At 42.7% G+C, this 23,490-nt stretch overlaps 1 protein-coding gene across 1 annotated transcript in view; it reads right to left on the bottom strand.

Moving 5' to 3' along the window:
• Positions 1-216: 216 nt before the first annotated feature.
• Positions 217-23,490, bottom strand: part of arhgap35a (Rho GTPase activating protein 35a) — a 60,769-nt gene continuing 37,495 nt past the window's right edge. The window contains exons 2-7 of the mRNA XM_075473419.1: positions 19,220-23,066; positions 15,310-15,454; positions 9,752-9,829; positions 7,508-7,639; positions 5,897-6,002; positions 217-4,228 (exon numbers count right to left, since the gene is read on the bottom strand). Of these exons, the coding sequence (XP_075329534.1) occupies positions 3,757-4,228; positions 5,897-6,002; positions 7,508-7,639; positions 9,752-9,829; positions 15,310-15,454; positions 19,220-22,954 (4,668 nt within the window). The 5' untranslated portion in view covers positions 22,955-23,066 and the 3' untranslated portion in view covers positions 217-3,756. The remainder of the gene's footprint in view (positions 4,229-5,896; positions 6,003-7,507; positions 7,640-9,751; positions 9,830-15,309; positions 15,455-19,219; positions 23,067-23,490) is intronic.

The raw sequence follows: 23,490 nt of genomic DNA, 5'->3' as shown, positions 1-23,490 counted from the left end.
AATTTTAAGCTCTTCGTTGCTGCTGTGGAGATGAAACACAGTTTGCCAGCAATGAAACGAATTGTAAATTAACTCAAATTCTACTAAAAAAAATTAAAAAACAAATCAATCAATTCCTAAACATTTTGTGTAGATTAATTATTTCCATAACTTAAAACTCTGCTTTATCAGGATGTTTCACATGTCAACTGTTACAAAGAGGACAATAACCACAAGTTTTACAAGATTTGATTTATTAACTATGATACAGATCACATAAGGCCTTGCTGTATACACCATTCCCATTGAGACAAATTACCATACTCAGCAAATAATGACATTTTTTGTTTGAGGTTATCTTTTCACTTTACAGTTCTTCATTTATTCTTTTTATTAATTTTTTTTCTTGCATTTTCACCCCCCCATCATTTCTTAGTTTTTTTTTTTATCATCTCTTAAATAGTGAGAGTGTTGTAGCCCTCTTCCTCGGTTAGGAAGAAATCATGCATTATACTGGGCTGGTCTCTCAATTGTTCACAAAGAAATTGTTAAAAAAAAAAATGCTTTGTACTTTCTTTAATTCTTAAAACATAAAAAGAAACATTTTTCTATCACCACTGACTAAAGGGCAAAGTGTTAGACCCCCTAACATACCAATAAACAACCATTTGAATATAGTTTTGCTTGTTTCTCAATTTAACTTAACAGACATCTGTCATCATCGTTGCGAAAAAAAAAAAGAAAAAGCAATGCAGCCATATTTTAATCGCTGAATCAAAAGTCACATTTTTAAATTCAAATGTTCTTCTAAATTGTCACTTTGCCTCCCATCTCTCCCTCAACCCTTTTTTTCCACAGTCTTTGGCTGCCTCACAGTCACTTCAGTATTAACACATTGATATACACAGGGAACGCCACTGGCTGGCGTTCACACACAAGTACCAGTGGTCACCCCTCCTTCCTCCCTCCGTCTCCCAAATAACGATCCTGTTCACCCGTTTGCTGTCCGTCTTCCCTCCCTCTCACTCTCCCACATCTCTCCCGCACTTCCTCTGAGGATCAGTGTATGTGTGATCTGAACGAGCTAACAGGGTCACACAGTGGGGTAATGACCGCGAGGAGAGCTGCATTCCTTCGCTCTACGTTTGTTTGGATCACGCTGGTGTCTGGCCGTCCGCCAAGTACAGGCTGCTAGCAGGTTAGCACAGACCCTCCTAAACACACAGGTTTAATTCCTCAGTCACACACACACACACATACACATACATACTCTGACACACAAGGTAAACGGAACGCGTGGACTGATTAAACCTCCTTCAGTGTTCAGTGGTTGGCTGAAAGTTTCTTTTTCTTTTGACAACTAAGCAGCGAGTCTGGAGACGCACACAGAGATGTAATTCAGTCTGGAGCACACCTGCTTAACATTGACAGCCACAAATTTACATGAACACACTTTCTGTCCAGCTCACAAAAGCAAGAGGCATGTGCGAGAACACACAAACTTGCTTCAGTCGGGGCACAGCAATTCTCCTCCATCCGCATCTTGGCGGTTTCTATGGTAACAGCAGTCTGAGCCGAGGAATTTTGTGAAGCTCCACTCCAGTCATGCAGAAGGATGAATGGACTGTCTGTTCTCTCTGCTGTCCCTCCCAGACCCAACTGTCTCTTTTGGACAGGGAATGACTTGGGGATCCGGTGGCATGACAGTGACAGTGGGGGGAGTCTGCTGTAGTGGTTACACTCCTGCAAATCCACCAAAATCAGGTTTGACGCTTCATTCCGAAAACCCAACACTGTGTCCACTGTTGACGCCTGCAGGAAATTGTTACCAATCATTTCCAAGGATAAAATGCCTCCCTCTTGTTAAGGCTGAAGCCTTGCCTTCATCTCTTATTTCTGGCCTCTAATTCTACACTGTACCTCAGTCTCTTAAGTTTTTCTTCTGAAATATAGTGTCTGGGAAGTGGAATAAACTCTTATAAGGTCTGAGAGCTGATTTGGTGCCCACAGGGAAGTGGAAGCTAACAACAAAAGAGAGAGAGGTAACTTAATTCAACCAACTGCAATGTGGCCACGTGCTTTGCGGCTACACAAACCATTTAATCTCAATTGATTTGTACTCGAGTTAAAACTGCTCTTGTTCTTTTATCTATACTAGTACACTTAACTTAATTCCACCTGATCTACAGTGAAGATTAATCTTGACAATTGCACCTACAAAATCTGACACTGCAAAAACCACAGTAGGGGAGTGGTGCTACGCCCATGCAGTAGTGGAGGTGTTACCCAATTCTTCCTCTAGATGTCAGTGGTGTGCTCCCAGAGAGAGAAAGCAGGGTGGACTGACAGTAAAGTGGCTGTCACTTTGTGGCAGCTCTAATTTAAAATGTGCCTTCAAAGTGCTCAGAAAAGTGCTTTTTGAACAAGGTCCTTACTATGAAAACTGCAGCACCAACTCACTTATAAAACCACCACAGCGTGAAAGAAGCAACACGACATGTAAAGGTCCAACACTGGAATTATCCCCACCATCTGTGAAACGTAGGGTAAATTCAGGTTAAACAAGAAGGCATGGATACAGGTGCACACAGACAGCCAGCATCACACTTCCACGCTTGTTGACAGAAAGGCCCAAAATATTCTCAAAATGAACGACTGAATAAAAACACAGTGGGAACGTGAATGTAGAATTGGGATTTAGACTTGTTTAAAAATTCACTAAGGAAGCTGAGTTTCATGTGTGTATATGGACAGAGCATGAGGCTGCAGTTCAGGAGACTGGGAGGAGCCTTCCCAGAATGCCAAGGGGTGTCACAGCACCCATAATCCTTTGTTCCAATTTGCCGTCCAGCAGATCCAGTCAGTTGAGATTTTTTTTTTTTTTTTCTTATCTGTGCTTGGCAAACTGCCACAACTAAAACTGATTTTGTGTGTGTGTGTGGGTGTGCAAGCAGTTGACAGATAGGAATTTGTGAGTCGCCTGGGACAGAACATCCTGTTGGGTGAGTAGAGTAGTAACACGTGTTTCTTGCGCAAGTCCTCTGTACAGTGGTGAAATAAACAAACATGTGTCCACAAACGTGCCCCCTCTGCCCCACTTTGTCACAGCCACAGCCTCCAGGTAGATGCAGCAGGTGGGCTGGTTTGTAAAACACGCACGCTGGTCACCTAATTTCCCAGCACAGTTTGAAGCTGAGGGAATGAGGAGAATGCCGGCCAGAGGCCACACTGGCCATTGCGTGTTTGTGCCCTGTTGCGTGCATGTGCGGTTGTATAAGCTGTAGCAATCCCAAATTAACAGAGTTCACATCCCCCATCATAGTTTACTTCTTAATCCCTCCCTGAGTCCCTTTAACAACTACTGGCAACATTTTACTACTCATTAGTGTTTGTCACTATAAGGCAAGGAGGAGAGGTCTAAATCAAGTGAGACTGAGACAAAGGGGTAAAGTGGCAGGGTGGGAGAAAGATCATACTGCCAGTGCAGAGGCTCTTCATCATTCCCCTTTCTGGTCTGAGTGTGTGTCTATTTTACCTAAAAGCAACAGAAGCTCAAATGGCCCTGTCTTCTCCCAAACATAAAGGTTTATCCCTGTACATACTGCATCTCAGTCAATCTCTCCCAGCTTCACTTCCTATCTTCTGTTTCTCTTAATTCTTCCTCAATTCCTTCCCAAACTTGAAAATGTCTTATCCTGTTCTTGCAAATCACTTTGATTTTCATAATCCCTCCATTTGTTTGTTTTTATTCCTTCCCTAGTTCCCTTGATCCCTTGTTCACAGCGTGTGTTGTTCCGTTGGGGTGTGATGGGGGTGCAGGGAAGGTGGCAGCAGCGCTGGGATCGGGGACTGAGGAGTAGCAGGTGGGGAATGGGATGGGGACTGATGCTGATGGTGGTGATGGTGGATAGGAGGACCGTAGTGGGGAATGACAGGAGGGGTGGCGGGGAGGACGTAGGGAGCTGGGGACGGAGTCGGTGGAGATGAATAGCCTCCAGCCATGCAAGAGTAGGCTGAAGTTCCTCCCCCGGAGAGCGTGGAGGTGGGGGAACCTGGGAGGCCGTCGGCAAGGGGCTGATTGTAGAAGAAGTACATGCACTGGTGGATGAAGCTCTCGATGATTGTCTGGTAGGTCCGGGTAGCAGTCAAAGCGTCCATGGTGGTAAAGTCTGGTCTCATGAGCGTGGGCCAGAAACAAATCGAAAGGTTCTCACTGGTCATCAGGTTCAACTTATTGTTCTGGCTCACCCTGGGAAACAGAGACAGCAAAAAAAATTCAATCGATTTGAGGTCAAACCTTAATGGCATCCCCTAAATCCCCATTGCCAGAGTGCATCCCTTTCAACCATGTGTACATATAGACGCTTTTCTGACAAAAAAACACAATGCTAGAGAAAATGATCAATAGTGTTATTCTTTTGTTGCAAGTTAAAAAACTGTATGCATGTAAAGATATATCTTCATATATATTATAGTCAGCCTTATATTCTAAAGGCTGTCCCAAATACTACTTTTCAGTCTCCAATTATTCTGTTGTGATTCACACAAAATCAAAAATTTGTCTTTGAAGTGGGTAACTGTTAATCATGACATTATTTTAGTTATTTTTACACGAACAATAATGTCTTACTGCTTTTTTCTCTCCTTCACCGCCTAGCCTCTTTTGAGTAACCACACTGGGCAAGTACAGACCGCTCAATCAAAAGTACTGCTGTTTGCTGCCATGTTCCTGCATAAGGCAAAGGCAGAGAGATGTGTCCCTCCTGGGGGGAAGAAATGGTCTGCTTTTGCAGTGCAATACTGTCAACTCTTGCGAAATTTGTCACCAAGAGCACCAAGCAAACGCCAGTAAAGGGGTCAGAAACGTCTGAAAATCTGAAGTCAAATTCATTGGTTGAGGTGAACTGAGGCAGGAAATTGCATAAAACAAAAAAAAAAATAGCCAAATCTAAAAATCAAAAACCCATTGCGCATCTGACAAATGAACAATAGAAAGGTAGAATATTCAAATACAGGCTGAAATATGGTGCAAATACTTTGAAGCTGTGAGAACCTTGGTGTTTAAAAGCAGCCCCGGAAACGCCACCTCTTCTCCACCATTGCCACTGCTTTTTTTTTTTTTTTTTTTTTTTTACTCTATTAATAGAGGTACCAATTGGACATTTTAAAATAGGGAAGATGTGAAATACAGTAGCGGTAACTCAACTGAAACACAGATTGAGGAATATGTGACAGGATGGCTGCAAAGAGGTTAATCAAATCACTGCATCATTATTGCAGCAAGTTAATGCTAAGGCAGCTGAGCCTTTACGATGTTAGACATGTAAATGAGCTTCTGTTTTGATGTTTTTTTGAGAGAACATCATGTTGCTGTAAACAGAAGGTGTGTAAATACAAGTAGAGAATTAGTTTTCTAACAACATCCTAAACAGACCAGTGCTGGGTGTTGCATGAATTAGCAAAAAGGAGGTAGAGGTAAAGCTGTAATGTTCACAGATCATTAAGATCATCTGGACCTACTGGACCCAACCTTTGCATGGGTCAATCAAATGTCATTCTTTTTAACTTCCTAGATTTTTCCATGAGGATAGGATTAAAAGGACCCAAATATTTTGAAGACAGTAAGACTCTCTTACTCTATAAGTCTTTTCATTACAACATTTAGAATTTCTAGGGCCCGGTAGTCAATAAGTCAAACCAAAACAGACAGGACTATAATTAAATTAATAAACTGAAACCCACTAGTATCTGTTTACAAACAGATATTTAAACCCCACCGCATTATTACTCTGATTACAGCCTGAGTAAAACTTTTATTTCTATCGGATGTTTGTTTCGGTGACATCACCCGCAGGTCACTTGACTGGGTGACCAGTGGTGCAGTCCTTACAGTCATCTCCGACTGTCCCTCACTCACTTGTTCAAGTGGGTGATGACATATTTGAAGACCTCGTAATTCTCCCTGGGAAAGCGACGCAGAATGTCCCTCATCGTCTGGAAGCGCTGCTCCCTATCGCTCATCTCTGGATGGTGGTAAAGAGACAAGATGTTAGAGGAGGGAGGAAAAGTGGCAGAAGGAAAAGATCAGAGGAATCTCTGAAATAGATGTCTGGGGTGTGAGAGAGGAGAATACAGGAGGATGAGAAGGGAGGGGGAGAGTACAATTGAAAAGTGGAGAGTTTGAGGAGCACAGGAGAGGCAATTGGCTTCAGCTCTCAAATAATCTGTACAGGTCACACTGATTTCATCCTACAACAGAACAAGTGTCACACAAAGCACACATACAATTCAAAAGGAGAGCAAACTGTAATTGTAAAAAAATAATGCTATAAGAAAAACACCACACAAAGACCACACACATTCCAGAGGAGAAACACAGCGTGCATACACCCATTGCAGTCTCCCACAGATTAAACTAAATCACACAGAAACGCACACACATAGGGTGTGTTAAGCCTGATGGCAACGAGGAATGAGTCAGAGAAACTGACGTCACCAGCTAACACAGTCCATCCTGTGTGTATGTAAGCGAGGCAGAGTGCAGCAGTGAGAACAGCAGATGTTCTCCTCCACATCACAAACATGATTTACAAGCAGAGAATCAGAGTTTGTATTCCCACAATGAGGTCAGTGTGGATCAAAAACAGATTTGAGGCAGGATAACTTTACACAGCCTAAGTTCCTCCCGCTGCACATCCATCATGAGTGATCAAAACTTAACTTCCTACAGCTTATTTAAAGTAACGTCACTGTGACAATACCCCTCCTCCCTCTCCCCCCTTACTATAGCTTTTACTGGATCTCTCCTCTTCTCAAACTCTCGGTCGAGTAACATCAACTAAACTCTAATTCTGAGATTGCCAAACCTCGTTTGCAATTTTTCTACAAAATGAAGGCTTCAGTTCCACCTCTTTTTTCTATTTTCCTCTCTATTGTGGAACCAACTGCAGGAGCTTTATCAGGTCTCTGTCACGGCTGAAGGGTCTCGCTGGGGCCGTTGAAAAACACACACTCGCACACGCGCATCCAGAGCTCGGTGAGTGACAGCAGCCTCGCGGCCCGGGGGTAAATCTCTCTGGCGCTATGCAAGACTAAGCTACGCATTTAAATCTCCATTCTGACAGATTACAGGACACAAAGAGAAAAGGAGAGGCGGTGGATAGAGCAGGAGCACCCTCGTTTATCTACTATATGACTATTTTCTCATGACTTCATTCAGACCCCAGTGCTCCACCATCCCTCCATCACTATGTGCAATCATCCCCACATCCTTCTTCCCTACGCCTTAAATATTCTCTCTTCCACCCCTTTCTCCTCTCCTGCCCAGCTTCATACCAAGTGGCAAATCCAATTCTCCCCATGGGTGGATTTGGATTGCAGGAGCTGTGCTTGTTAGGTTGAATAAAAGTTACAATGAAGGGAGAAGGATTTGGGACAAAATCCAATACAACTAGGGTTTTAGTGAGAAGTTCTCCCCACATCCCTTTACCTCCTCCGTGTCCCTTCATACCAGAGCCCCAGGACTTACTGAAGGCCTCCACCAGCTCTGTCTGCATGCTGTAGGGCACCAGAGGCTCAGGGAGCTCAGAAAAGAACGCCTTCATCGCTCCTGCTACGGTGTTCATGGTGAAGTCTTTCTCCACCAGGTCCAGGTGGTGGTCTGGGAAAATAAATGATATGGAAAGAAGGTAAGTACAAAACACACATATGATATGGCATATATAAATCTGACAACATTATAACCACTGGCAGGTGAAATAAACAACATTACTTTACAGCACAACGCTCTGTTGGAAAACCTTGGTACCTAACTGGTAGCACCTGCCTAAATGTTACTGCAGAGCAAATCCCCCATAACTACGGCATAAACCACTGCTGGCAGCAACCTCTCCATACTGGACAATGTGCCACACCAGACCCCAAAACTTGGTAAAGAAAGCCTTGAGGAAGAGAGAAAGAGCCCAAGGTGTTGACCTGCCCTCCAAACTCTCCAGATCCCAATCCGACAGAACATCTGTGAGAAGCCGATGTAAGAAGAGTCCAACCTACAGCAGCAAAAGATGCCACTGCCAGACACCACAGGACACCTCCAGCCCTCCTGTGTCCATGTCATGCCATGGACGGAAGTACAAAAAAACTAGGCAGGAAGTTTTAATGCCATGACTTGTTGATGCACATCATAACTGCATATAGATACAGTATCATAAGAGAGGTGGCCAAAATTAGGCAATTACGACAATCTCACTCATTTAGGAGAAATATAAGCCATGCAAAAATGCTATTGCAGCTAAACTTATTTTGGATCATCCATGGACTTTGCAATAAAAATGAGCGGGCTTAGTTATCAAAGATAAGGGCAGCAGTCTGAAACAATGTCATCAAAACGGTGTCTCTATAAATGAGGTTTACCAAAAACGTGGAAAACATGTCTCAGAACTCAGTTGCTCTTCTCGCTTTAAAACTTATATTGTGTGAGTGTTCTACTATATTTGGTTAATGTGATAAAGAAAACTTAAAGCACTGTTAATATCATTATTTATGTTATCAATAACAGCCCATCTACTTACATGAATTAAAGCTATGCATTTTCAACAAGACAGCATGGTGGCTTGACTGTCTGTTAGAAATGGAAGAACCCACATGTGTCTGCAGCTATCCCTTTAATATTTCTTGTGTTTTATAACAGGATTATCTTTAAAAAACTACAGATTTCAAAATGACTGCATGGAATATATATTTGCTGGGTGAGAACTTTCCTTGAAGAATTATTAATCGGATTATCAATTCAAGGTTTTAGCACAAGTTTCTTGTGTTTACCTTGAATTAATAATCCGAGATTGAACTGAATGTGTTCAAATATACATAAATGTATAAACACTCTTCTCTTGTTGTTTTCAGTTGCAGAAAGAAGCAGCTGACAAGCTTTGACAATCTTTTTTTTTTTTTTTTTTTTTTAAACATATCTGCTGATATACCTCTAAATCTTTTTGGTTAATTGTTTAAATAAATGTTAAATTGTTGATAGACAATTAGAAGGTAAATTTGATTGACAATAAAGCCCAGAGGGTAAAACCACAAGAGCTCCACACATGAGAGCAGAGACAAAATTTTTTTTTAAAATTTACTTTACAGGAGTGGAAAATGTTGAAAGAAGAGCTATAGTTTGGAATTTCTTGGAAAGTCTGAGAAGAGCTCCTACTGTGAGAGTTTTCAAGCAAGGTGCTTCAGATGTTACCCTCTTCTTGATGTACCATTTCAGAATCCCGTACTGTAGTTTCACCTGTAATTGTCTTGTCCCATTGGACACATCGGCTCAGGATGATTCAATGGAAGGTTTCAACTCCGATTACCTGAGTTGGATTTAACATCAGCCAGGCGTGGACATACACACACACACACACACACACGTAGGCCATCTTGCTCTGCTATCCATCACAGCGGCAACATGCTTCATTAACCAAACCAATCTGGAGGCAATTAATTGCCCACACCAGACAGACACATGCACTGAAAGCACTTGTACACATGTGATGATGCGCACAGACGATTGAGGGGGCAGCTCTCCAGTCTAAAAGGAAATGAAGGCCAATTCCCTCTGTAGGATTAATGCTCCCTGGTTAATTAAGGAGTGTCAAGATTGTTATAGATAGAAACAGACAAAAAACACATACCTATCTTTATGGCATTTTCTTCACACACTACGATTGTAAATGTAATGGAGAAGGATATGTACACATTTATGTGCGAGTGCTGTGAGAAGGAAATAACCAACCTTGGTCAAACTGCCGCTGCAAGCTCTCCATTTCTGCCTTGTTCCCGCTGACCCTGTAGATGCCCTCCGTGCTCAGCCCTGGTGGAAACAGAGAAAGAGAAAAGCTGTCAGCAAAACTAATCATGGAAGCTGGTAAGTCACCTCCAAAAAGCCGTCTACACACAGCATAATGTTTCAGTACTGCATAAAGGAAGAAAGGCAGAGCTCCTTCAGGTTTCGTTTACAGGAATGGGCTCTTTCACCCTATCCCACCATTACCACTATTTATTAAACCTATAAAGAACTCCTGCAGGCTTGCTAAGAGCGAAAAGGTGCACTGTGATGAGATGAGGCTGCCTTAGTGCCACAACACCATTAAATGACTCAGGGAAATGTGGATGCTTTCCCTTTCACGCTTCATTCTCAGGAGGATTTTCACAGATTTGCTGCATTTTCTTTTAAAAACAGAAAAGACCAGCAGAATTCATATTTACTTAAAGGGCTGCAAAAAGATGTTTGCATCTTTTATGTATTTTCAGGATATAGAAGAGCAAGAACTTTGCACATATTCAAGAGAAAGTGGTTGTAAAATCTGGCAACGTTTTAATGAACACACACAAGATAAATGTGATGATGTTGAGAAGGTGAGAAATCTTTGTTAAAACTTTGTTCAGACTAGACAACAAAAAACAAGCTATAGAGGTTGACTTTAAAGCGTTTGATTAATTAATCACGGCAGCACCTGAATAAAGGCAAAAAAGAGCAAGGATATCCCTTATAAACATCTCCACAAAAAAATGTATTTTCCTCATGTTTATACTCCCTTAAATGTCTGATCTTGACTAAGTTAACTTGTATGTGTGCAAAGTTTGTCACTAGAGAACTGTTTTCACTGTTTCTTCTAAAGTTGGAGGTGTATGCACTTTGAAAAAAAAAAAAAAAGCAGAGATTCTAATGTTTATGGGAAAAGTTAAAGTTGGCACATTTAAATATGTGTTGAGCGCCTGCAAAGAAAGAGCACTTGCAAATTAAATGTGATATTTGTCTATAAATAAGACTGTGTGTACTGAATTTCTCTGATGTTTTTCTCTGATGTTTCTCTAAAGCTGAATTCCCTGGATGATGGAGTGCGATTTAGATCCAGAATATCCTACCGACAGTGAAATAATATATATTCTTTCAGTCCTGTTTTTATTTTTTTCATGTGAGAAAGCTTTGTAAAATGAAATATTACTTAAAGCAGTGTAATTTTACATACAAAACTTGTTTCAAGGAAGACTTCAAATACTCACAGCAGGTGTAGTCTAGTACAATATGAATCAGACAGCCAATTAAATACTCATTGAGGAGGCCTGTTGGTTTTTTATGGTGCATTTACAGCAATAATCAATAAGAAAAGTGAACATTTTTACAACTGCATTGATTTTTCAGAACTTTTTAAATCCAAAAACTTATTTTGTTAAATTGGTAATCGTAAACCACCCTTATAATTCCTCAGGTTTTTCCATTTCATTTTGTGGCTAAAAAAAAAAAAAGAGAGAAAGAAATTTGAGGTTTTTTCTCTAAAATATGTCAAGTTCAATGACAAGAAATTACTCCCAAAAAGGGACAAAACATGCCGACAGCCCAGCATTGCCTGCCGCATTTGAGCTCCTTTGAATCTGTAATCCTAATGAACATACTTCAAACTAAGAAAATAGGGTCCTTCTAGATTTTTGTTACCATCAATATCAATTTGCAGCAGGTTTAGTACTCCTAAGAAAAGGAACTTGAACAAACTCTCAGTGAAGGCTCAAATGGCTCACTTCATTTTGGTTCATAATTTTTTTTCTTCCAGTTCAAAGACAGATAGTGTTCCACCTCACACCCTCAAATCTGTCTTTTTGCTCCCACTTTGGGAGCAACTCATAGAGTCAAAGAGCAATCCAGAGGAAGTGAGGGCGATGGGGAGATGCAGAGAGAGAAGGCGAGTGAGGGAGAGGCAAGGAGGAAATGAGAGAGCTCTCAGTCAAGGCATACAAAATTGATCTTCTCCCTCTACCAATCAATTATCCACAAAAGCTTTGCCAGCCAGACACCAGGAAAACAGGGATGGGAGAATAGATAGTGGGAGAGAGTAGTTTTGCAGTGGTTGGGTGGGAGAGACAAAAGTAGGGCCAAATAGGACCCAAGGATGAGAGATAGTGACGGAACGGGACGTCGTAGAGGAATGAGAGTCCAACTGATGAAAGAGACAGCGAGAAAAAAATAAAGGGATTAAGATAAGGAGAGATATACAGAGGTATGGGACACGACAAAACATGTGAAAGAGAGGAAAATGAAAATAAAAGAACGGGAGCTGAAAAGCAGTGAGATAGGGAGAAAAGTCTCCGACCAAACTTTCAGTGTTGATAAGAATTTACAGTGAAAGCTCGGAAAAGTGAGCTCTCTAATACTGACAACAGCGTCCTCTTCCTCCATGGTAAAACAAAGCACAAGCACTTCCTGAAGTTAACTAAAATAAAAACACTTCCTGTGGTTTATCTGCATTCCCAACTAAGTCTTTGCAGTTCTCGTAATTTTCCCATTCTTTAAGCCTGCTAGGACAAATAAATCCTTACTTTTACCAGCTTCAGGACTTTATATCTTTATCCATTGTACACTGACATAAATACAATAAAAATCTGAAAATACACCCATCTGTGGTGACTTCACAGTTTCCAACAGCACTCAAGTGGCCAAAAAACCCGCCCGTGGACCTGCAGACTCAGAGAAAGCGATAAATTCTCCTGTGGTTAGCGGCTGTGTTTCTGCAGCATGTTACTGCTTGACTCAACACCAGCTGATCCCACATCAGTTCAGATCCCTGCCTCTCTCCGGGTTCAGCGGCCCAGAGGCTGATTTCATAGTTCACCATGGAGACAGGCAGTCGCTGGGTGCTGCCCTTTTCGTCGCTATGGAGGCTCCTACGGCCAGCAGATATGCCTGCGCACGATAACACACATTCATCACCTCTGTACCCATGAGCAGAGCAGCCTGCGACAACCGCGCCGAAAGAAAGCCTGAGCTGAGAGGAGATAACAACAGTCACTACGGATTGATTTTATACGGTTGCTTTTATACAAGCTCAGAATGCATGAAAATAACACAAAATACCACATCCACTCCTATTATTCTCAAGGACAAAGGGAGGAGGCTGTGAAGCACGAGTAAGGAAGGAAACCGAGAAAGACTGCTTTAAAAAAAGAAGGTACAGAAAGGCATTATATTTAGGCAAAAATAAGCCACCAAAAAATGTGAACAAAAAGAATGTATTAAAATATCAGCAATTTGAGAGTGATTTGACATTTCAACAGATGGGACTTAAGGCAGACATGCTGGGTTTGGGTTCAACTTAGCTGGAAGTAAAAAAAAAAAAAAAAAAAAGGGGGGGGGTGGGGGGGGGTGTAGGTCAAAGTAGCAGACCCAAGGTCAGCTTGACAACGTCACTCATTATAGTGACAAACATAGTGTCAGCGCTGTATGGTAATTTCCTGCAATGTGCCATTATACTTAGAGATTATAGACACAGCTATGGGATAAGTCAAGTCTGACTTACAGCAACTACAATCACAACTAAATAGCACATTGTGTCTCATTTCCCCTTCCATTCCAAGAAATTATTTTTGTGGGTGCGCCATTGTGTGTCACATGTTAACACGGTATATAAACAAACTAAACTTTACATATATCCTATACGTGTGGGGCAGCACTCCTAATACATGAATAAACTTCAAAATAACCCTGAAACAAGCTAGACGCACATGGAAAACAGCTGAGATCAAACATCCCTCCAGTTTTCTAACTTGTGATATTGATCGGACAAAGGGAGCTGTAGGGCAGCACATTACCTGGCAGTCCCCTGGCTAAAACACATTTTGACACATGCACACTCAGCACGCTGGTGAGTGGAAAGAGAAAAAGCAATAAAAGCGAAGTTGGGATATGGAAGAAATAGCTGGAGTAAAATAAATACTGTGGCTTGAGGGAGGTGACAATGGGACAGGGAAACAAATAAAAATGTGCAAGGAACGAAAATGAAAGAAATAAAATGTGACAAGTGCAGGTACTCAGAGCCGAAGGGGGGAGAAGATTACTGGACTGGGAAAAAGGGAGAGAAAGAAGGAGACAGAAAGAGAAGAGAAAACAGGAAAGAGGATTAGGAGAAATACTAAAAGTGAGTGAGGATGAAAGGTAGAAAATCGCTCCTGCAAATTCAAACTAGTGAGCGCACAACAGTGTATGTAAACGCAGATTCAAACCGTTTTTCTCCTTCATACAGCAGTAACTGCTGTGACTGCTCCAGTTAACATGTGAGCAGGGTGAGGTGAAATCTAAAGTGATGCCTTGTTATCTAGAGCTTTACCCCAATGCTCCCACATGGAGAAAGGAGGTGGATGTTTTGTAAGGCCACAGTAATCCACAAATGCAGAGTCTTTAATCAGTACAGAGATTACAGTGGAATGCATTGGCATGCCCGTAAGCAACTCATGTTATGAAAGGAAATGAAAGAAGAATTTTAGCCACTAGTATGTGCATTGCATTTGTAATAAAGTTTCTTAGGATGTGCAATTGTCAGGAAAGCAACTACTATTAATGGAGGAAGGGATGTAGTTCAATATTTAAAATCCTAGCCCAGCTAAGAATAGTGTGATGTGTGCCAAGTCTTAACACAAGCATCAAGCCTCTGGTTTAGTGTAACAGCTGGTGGTGGAGAGAGAAACAACCATGCAGTCCTAGGGCAGTGGGGCACCAGAACAGCCTGGCAGGGGAGGGGGCTGGCATGTTGGTAAAAAAGACAGCAAGGTTAGAAGAGGTTATCTAAGCACATCTGTGCTCCCAGAAAGAATAAGAGGTATGGATGGTTGCTCATAACACACTAATGGCCTGTTGGCTAAAACACAGTTAAGCACAGAACTGACACACAACATTAATCTAAGCATGAGAGTTTTTCAATTATATAATCGCACTTACATTACAATCTGTGATCAACTTATCCCCTTTTGATTTAGTCAGCATCACATGGATGTGAATGAAGCGAATGTTCGTGCTTTTACTCGAACAAGTCAAGAAATAAAACACAAAGCCTTTGTAACCATATTTTACATACTATGGGAATGCACAATAAGAACCCTGCTTTATTTATCTATATTGATGTTCTTTAGTTTGCTTTTGTCACTACTTAAATTGTCAAAAAAGTAAGCTCCCATCGTTGGTTCCCATCCCTGTCGGTGTCCATGTGTAAAACCTGCAGCTCAGGCAACAACCATTTATCAAGCCTAAACAGAAACATAGAGAAAGGGAGTGCACATAAGGCTGCATGTGATTTAGGGCGGATGACAGTAGGCAACAATCCCAGAGAGGAGGATTAAGATAAGGACAAAAATGCAGCACAACAAAAAAGTAGCCATGAGGCATCTGTAGCACACGCAGAGGCAGAAAAGTTCCTTTGAAATTATATCAAATTTAATACGTAACTGACATAAACAACAGCATGTAATGCATCACACTTGAAGCAAATTAAACATCTGAGCTCAGAGACGATCAAAGCAGACTCTTACCTGTTGTCTCAATGAAACGGATGCACTTCTCAATGAAGACTGGGATCGGTCTGTCAAGGGTGACAACAGTGACCAGGGGCATGCCAAAGTAGTTGCTTTCAATAGGTTTCGAGATGGAATTCCTAGGTTTGGGTCGTGGTTGTTTCTGAAAATGAATGGAAGGAAAAAAAAAAAAACATTATTTGAGACTGATGTGCATTGACACTGCTGACATAGGTGCACATTTCCAAAATGACACTGAGCCTGGGGGCTCTGTTCATGAAAAGGGTTTGATTTAGCTGTACAAGACCGTGACCTCATTTAGAAGTTACTGTGTTTCACGTTTCTTGAGCAAAAAGGCAAACATGCAAGCACACACCCATCCCACACATTCTTTTAAATGTTGAACCGATAACTTATCGTACATTCCTGCCTTCAACGCTGCTCTGTGCATCAGTAAGATATACATCAGCTCCCTCATCACTCACATCTCTTTATCCTCACCCTCCTTCCTTTGGCATTCTACGTTTCTTTTTCTCTTCATTGCCCAAAAGCTCTCACATCATCAAACCCTCTTATTCACTGTTTAATTACTGTCCAAGTCCTTTTATTTTCCTGTTAAGAGACCTCGTATACACTCCTGCAACACTGTTTGCCTGTCTCCCTGTATGGCTGAAACATCAGCAGCAATTGTACTCCACTTTAATGGCGTTCAGTGGTAAATTTTTTGAAGGCCCCTGAGGCCTGGCTCTCTAGTAAGTCTGTCAGCCCCCCCTGAGGCGCTGCCCTGACAGGCAGGCTGGAGAGGCAGGGATGCATGGTTGGCTGGACACATAGACTGTGGCTGCAGTTCAGACCTGACAGACAGACACAGGAAAGGAGCAGAGGAAAGCTCATTAGAGAGAAGAAGCACCGGCGCGCCCTCTGCTCCTCATGCAGTAACAGCTTCACTGCACTCCAAACATTTTGGATAGCACACTAGCATTAGCAAGCAAAAAAAGCAAAGATACCGTTTTTTCTGCATGTTGCCTTTCACTTGCTTCAACCTGTAGGACCCTACACAATACATTCAATACATTCCTTTACTTATTACTCCCAAGCTACCTCCTACCGAGCCTAATCTGTCTTGGACACTCCTGATCTCTACATACACACATAGTTGCACCTGTAGCCAGAAGATGCAAGTCTGTGCACATATTTTACATGTGTATTCATGTGGTCACAAGTAAACAACACCCGTATAAAGCTTTATATGAATGAAAATGGTCTTAACACTTGACAACAATAGTATAGAGCTATGCTGTTTTCCATGCCAGTTTGATGTGGCAGCTCATAATTAAACTGAGTCCTTTCACAGTGATTCTATTGCAGATCGTTTAAGCAGACTGTCTTTGTAGCCGCACACTTCTCTCGCTTTATGTCTTCTACCCCTGTAGTTTTGCCTTCTGGCCACTCCTTTCAGTTGCTGACTGAGACAGGATATGTTGCCAGCACTATGAAGACAAAACAGACCTCTTCCACAAAAAAGAAACAAAACACGTCCTTAATAATAACATACAGATACCATGGTGAGCGCTTACATACACTGCACACTCTAGGAAGCTGAAACACAAGCCCCTTCAAGAGTTCTACCATAACCTTTATTCTCATTTCCACTTTATTTTCAATTCAGGACTGTGTTTGGTCTTTTCTTTGTCTCCCTCCCTCTTAATACTTGCACAAGGACACGGGACGAACTAGGTGACTGAGGAATTAGAAACATTCTACTTGATTCCTGAAGAAGTTTAAAAAAAGCTGAGGAAGACGGAGAGGAAATGTTTCCGGCCTCTCACTGAGAAAAGGGTGAGCAGGACAGACACAGTTGGTACATACCCGAGGTAAAAGGGCCGTTTAAAATGACCTTGGAGTCTACTTTCGAATGTTTCTTCCAACACTTTGTTACTCAGAGTTGCGGACAGTAATCTTCGGCTTGATCGAAGGAAATATTTACACTGCATCAACCTAAATCTAACTCTGTCTGAACCCTGACAAACCACAAACATGGTCTGTAATTTTATGATGTCCAATGTGATTCTTTATTGATCCTCCTTTCAACACACCCAATACACTCCTTTCTGATAATAATCAGAGTTACTGGGATTTATGTGCTTGCTAAGAGGAGGCTTGGGGTGGGCTGTACGCTTCATGTAGTGTATGTCTGTCTAACCAGCAAACTGCGCAGCTGCCTTGTGATTGAGTTGCCTTTACTCTTTCAGGCAAAGAAATGGTGTTAAGTACAAGAGAATGTAGTCTAGGCAGTTGAACCATACAGGTACTTGGACATCACAGCTGAGAGTGTGAAAACATTTATCATCCACCTGTTCCACCCTCTGACAGTCATGGCAATTATCACCGACACACAAACACAACATACACAGCTGTAGCTCCTGTTCAGCTGGCACTTCTGCACCATATCATATGTGTGTGAGTAAACAGCATACCAAGCTGATAAGCCAACAGCGGAAGGTTAAAAGTATCACCAGATCATAGGTGAGAAAAAAGCACAGCAAGGAACAGGACACAGGGAAACAGAAGATAAGGGAGGGGGGGGGATACCTGTGTCCAAAAAAGAAATAAAGAAAAACCTCAGGAAAGAATTGCAAAAGGAAAGAGAGAGGCACGATGAGAAGATAAAAAGAATGTGACAGGAATGCGAGAGACAAAAAGTATGAATCAGCAAGACAAGTGGACAAACACAAAGAACAGGAGAGAATGAAAGGAAGGAAGCAAGCAAGGAAAGCCAAACTGACAAGGATGAATTGGGAGTCTCAGGAGCAAGCTGACAAGCTTTGGCACATATTTCACTGGAGTTCCAGAAAAAGTAAAGCGTAAACAATGCTGCATTAACTGAAGGATGCCACCAGTGTCCATCACATTTTGTTTTTGGCAATTATGTTGTGAACAAAAGGCAGCATTATTACACGCAAGCCTGCAAAAAAGGTGACTGCGCAATGAGATTTTCTAAATTATAATTACGGGAAGGTTTTAATTATAGACAAAAGCTGAGATTTTTACTCTTTTTTTTGCCAGTGCGAGTATTCCCTGAAAGGAGGGGTGTTAACAGCTAATTTGTTGTGATAAGAAATTCAAATTTCTTCCAACATAAAGACTGGTCAGATAAAGGTTAATATTTTTTGAATCTTGTAAAACATAAATATCCTGCATTGTTATGCCAGCTCTTTTATCATGGGAGACCAGATGCAACCATAAACTCTTGAGCACAAACAGATAAAAGTATACTGCTATTCTGTCCCTATTCATTAGGAGTTGCTGTTTTCTTGTACACCAGTATTCTGACAGACTCTTTTCCCTCTGATGATCTGGCTTGTTTAGAGGGCTCCTACTGAGCGGTCAGCGAAAAATATGGCAGGCTTGCTTTCGGATGAACCCCTACAGTACGACATGTTTTCACTGGGCTCAGCTTCAGAGAGTTGAGATGATGCTGAACTCAGTTTTTCCTCGACTTCAGTAATAAACACTGATATCCACCGAAGCAAAGAGAAGCTGAATCTCAGCCAAAAACTAATTATATTCATGGTGTTCTGTCTGTACATGTGCATACATGCAGACCAAGAGGTTTAAGTGCACCAAATCTTGTACTGCCTAGTTACCCGTTGGATAACATTTACAGTGAGTGTTTTGCTTGAAAATTAGATTCCTACCAATTGCCTCAGAGGCAAAAACGTAACAAGAAAATGGTACCTTTGAGGTTAATTTAAAACTCAATATCTTAAAAAGGTACTGGAGCGATGTATGTGTATTTTTAGAGTAACACTTACTAATGACTATGTTTGGACATACTTAAATCTAATCATACAAATTAAAATAAGTTTACATTTCTTTGGTTAATTGAGATAGCTGGATCACATAGGTCATATGCACGAACACTAACCTTTGTATTTCGACGCAGGCTCTTGAGGATATTTCTTCTTTTAGGGTCCTCAATCTCCTCAATTGAGTTGTCCTTCTGGGGTCCTTCATCCTGGCTAGTTTTGGGTGGACCCCCCATCTCATCGTCACTACCAATAGAGAAGCTTGTCCTAAAGCTGCTGAACTTTCCAAGCCTTTTAGATCTGTCTCTATAAAGTTTTGGCTTTACCCCAATGGCAGACAATTTTCTTCTGCGCTCCAATGAACTGCTATCAGCCTCACTGTCTGACCCATTTCCCCCAGCACTTCCATTGGCGTGACCTTTATTAGCATTGCGGATGGTGATAATCTTGCCCTGTGTGCTGTCATGGGGGACAGAGTAAATATTCTCCTCCTCTGTTGGTCGAGGTTTGCTCACAGCATCCATAGGCTCTGCGTAGTCTGAAGGGTCATAGCCACCATCGCTACATGGAGCCCAGGTGACAGTTTGGGGCAAGGATCGTCGGTTGGTGCCACCCTGCTGGTCCACGAAGGGACTGAGGTTAACCTTACGGACAGGCTTGGGCTTCACTTGTGGAGGAATTTTGTTGTTCAGCTTGCTCTCAAAAGTGCTGAGCTCAGAAATGACAGAGAATGGATCACTTGAATCCAGATCGGGCAGCTTAAAGCTTCCCAGGTGGGAGCCAAGACTACTATCCTCCCTAGGAGTGGGGTAGGGTGGTGACGGATTAATATCATCCTCTGAGTCGATTTGAATGTTGACTGGACTAGGGGAGCCACGGCGAGGGCTAATGCTCTCATTGGTGCATGCCTCAGCGACATTATCATACATGTGTGTGGCCTCAACAATAGTGCGCTTCTCCATCACCTCTTTGAAAAAGGTTTGAAAAAGATCTATCTTATGAAGTCCCCCCACTACCCCACCATGTCCACATATTATAGTGTTAAACCTGGCATCTATTTCTTGGGCCAGCTCTTCTCCTTGACTGACTTGCTCCTTAGCTGATTCTGAGTCTGACAGCTCCATCTGACTTTCCCCTACGGCCAACAACTGGACAGGAATGATGTCTTGGACCTCACAGAGGAAAGCACACAATGTCTCCATGGAGGCCTTGCGGCGAGCTGAGTAAACTGCAATGAAGCCATGGACCAGCCCCGTTTTGCGGAGAGAGAATGAAGAATGGAAGGAGAGCAGAGACAGCTCCATGTTCTGCCTCTGGCCACCGATACCGAGATCCAGAAGAACTGATGTGCCACTGCTTAGACTGGAAGCAGGGCGACAAAGCTGAGGCAAAAGGAAGGGAGCAAGGAGTTGGTCTAGATCATATGTGTCTCCACACATTAGACACATGACTATCCTTAGATCTGCCTCCGGTGTTTGCTGGGACTGAGAGTCTCTGAAAGCAGAAGATGGATGAGGTAATGGAGGGGAGCTGCTCCTGACGTTTCTCCTTGTGTCTAAGAGGCTCCTCAACATCTGGCTAATCTGCTTCTCGCTGACATTGCGGCCATAACCCATGCCTGGAGATGCAGGCTCTAGGTATGCACACTGCAGCTTTGTAGCCACCTGCTGCCCTTGTTGTATAAGAGTTTGTGCTGTCTCCCCTCCAATATCCCCTATCGATCCCACCCCTCGCTTAGTGACCAGAAGGAGGGACAGAGGAAGTTGAGCTAAGCTGTTTTCCCTTTCTCTTCTGCTTATAGTTGACTCTCTAAGCTTATCTAAACTCTCAACAACATAGGAAAGGGATTCCTTTGAATTGTACAAACATAAGCAACCATGGGGTGTAAAGGTTGGCGTATGGAAGGAATTGACCGGGAGACGTACATTGCCTTCTATGGGCCGAAGGGCTAACTCGTACATCTTGCCATCTAACACGTACCGATCATCACTGGTGCACAATGCCCTTATCTCATTTGCCATCTCTCTGGCTAGCCCATCTTTCCCTAAGATGACGAGATTTATCCGCTCAGCCCTGCCTCCATCCAGTCTTGCACTATCTGATGATGGATAACGGGTGGGGAACCTGGAGGCTAGTATCTGCTCTAACTTACTGTCCACGCAGTGGGGGCTGTTGGGACAAGTATCCTTTGTTGGATGGTAGACAAAGTGGATATGTTTCAATACAAGGGCATCCCTTTCTGCCTGCAGCTTCTGTAGGGCTTTAAATCTTTGCTCTTCACCCAAAACCTCCTGAATGGCTCCCATTTTTTCTTTGCTTGGTTTTGCATCCACTTCTAGCTCATAAAAGAGCTCAGAGTACTCAAGAAGTAGTTCCTGAAAGTCCTCTTTGGCCCGGTCAATGATTTCCTTCTGGTGTTTGTTGTAGATATCTAAATATTCAGCCTCATCCAGCCATTGATAGAAATCCTCATTCATGATGAAACTACGGGCCTCCTCCCACGGTTTCCCTGGTGTGATGAAAGGAGAAACACTTAGCCTTTCCTTGAATTCCCATCTCATCTCAGCCCGTTTGCGCTCGTTCCTTAGGTGCTCCAGGTGGGTATCATAGATACTTTCTGATGTTGGGGTCTCCAGGAGGTCCTGGGGGATTCGGTCATCCTCTAGGTTATCAATGTGTGGTGTGGTCTCCCAAGGGGTATCATCTAGCACTACAAACCACAGGGAGAAATCTCTTTTTGTCTCCAGGACTTTCTGAACTCCAGACCAGCTCAAGTGGTCTATCTCATCCAACTCTGGTAAGAGTATAGAGAGGGCCTGTGGGAGAGTACTTAGATAGGCCTTCCGGCGTTTCTCTATGTGCTCTAGTTTAAGTCTATGCACATGTTGCTGGAATAGCTTCTTGGCTTTAGCTGTCCCCTCAAGAAAAACATAGTCCCTGTACTCGGGGGCCGTCTGCATGCGGCGGCTGACAGCAGGCCAAGTATCATTGTGGTTCTTCACAATTCGGTTGACCAGCCACTCATAGCGGTCTTTGGCTGAGGCAATCTGTTGACTCTGCTGTTTTAGTGCCTCAAAGTAAGGTATAATCTTGGGCTTTCCCCTGCTCTTGTCTATTAGCTGAACTAGTGTAAGGAAGGCTAGGTCAACATTAACATTAGAGCGTGCTGATGTTTCTACTACCTGTAGGTTCTTCTTAGCAAGGGCAAAAGTGTGAGAGTCTTTAATATAGCGCTCAACTCCTTCATCACATTTAGTGAGGATCATTACCACAGGCTTCTTTGTTTTGGCTAGCTGGTTATAGAGATTGCCAACAAACTTCATCTGGTCCTCAAAGCTACGATTCATACCTCTGCTAACATCCACACAGAGTAAGAAGCCATCCACCATAAGCTTGCCTTCAGGCATCTGCTTTTGCTCAAAGTCCTGCTCCAGTCCAAGCTGATCTGTGCAGAAATACATCAACTTTTCAGCTGAAGCAAGCTTGGTGGAAGCTGCCCTCTTGATATAAGGCTGGAGTGCCGTGCTACGGTGTGGCTGGAATGTCTGATCATCAATAAACTCTGTCTGCTCCACCACATTCATACGGCATTCTGGCCCCTCCTCCATGGTCCTCCCAGCCTCTCCCCAGAACAGGAAGTGGTCATTGTTAACCACGCGGCCTCCAAAGTCACTGGTGCTTAGAACGGAGGTGTGGTCCAGGTCGAAGTCATCTGCACTTGGCCGAACAAAGCGGTTGCAGAGGCAGGATTTGCCCACGCCACACTGGCCTTTCTCCTTCTCCGTGCCAGACAGCCCAACCACGACTAGGTTGTAGGTGGGTACCCGGGGATCTTGTTTTTTGGCCATCATCATCGCTGGCAGAGGCTCATCCTGCCATGCTGGCTGCTAGCTCTAGGGAGAGGAGAAAGCTGCCAAGGAAGCAGGGTTTCCATGCAAGAGGAGCTCACTGGGCTGGGGTCTGGCCCTGCATGACAGAGAGAAGGAGGGAGAGAGGAGAGAATTAGTCTACAAAAATAAAGAGAAAAATATTTCAAGAAAAGGCTTTATTATTGGAGAGCTGTTAAGTTTCTCAGTTAAATTTCTACTTTGTTCCTATGTTCTGTTGATAATGTCTAATCTGTGATCCAATTTCTCAACTAAATGTTTCCTGAAAAGATTGAGGTCAGTGGCAAAGCTGCTGGAATGTTGCACATTACCTAACCCAGCTGTAGTTCAGTTAGAGGCATTTTTCCCCAGTTTAACTAATCTAATTCTAATTCTGCCAGGACTGTAGTGCTACGAGTGCTGCCTTCCATATTTCATTCTTATGTTCATTGAGTCTCCCTGTGTGTTTTGGCTTATTATCTGACATCCAACAGTATGGTTGGTCGTCTTTGCTGCCAGCAAAA

Source organism: Odontesthes bonariensis, chromosome 9 (assembly GCF_027942865.1).
Source record: "Odontesthes bonariensis isolate fOdoBon6 chromosome 9, fOdoBon6.hap1, whole genome shotgun sequence".
NCBI classification, from domain to species: domain Eukaryota; kingdom Metazoa; phylum Chordata; class Actinopteri; order Atheriniformes; family Atherinopsidae; genus Odontesthes; species Odontesthes bonariensis.
Note: the sequence above shows the minus strand (reverse complement) of the source record. Positions and strands in the feature narration are given on the sequence as shown.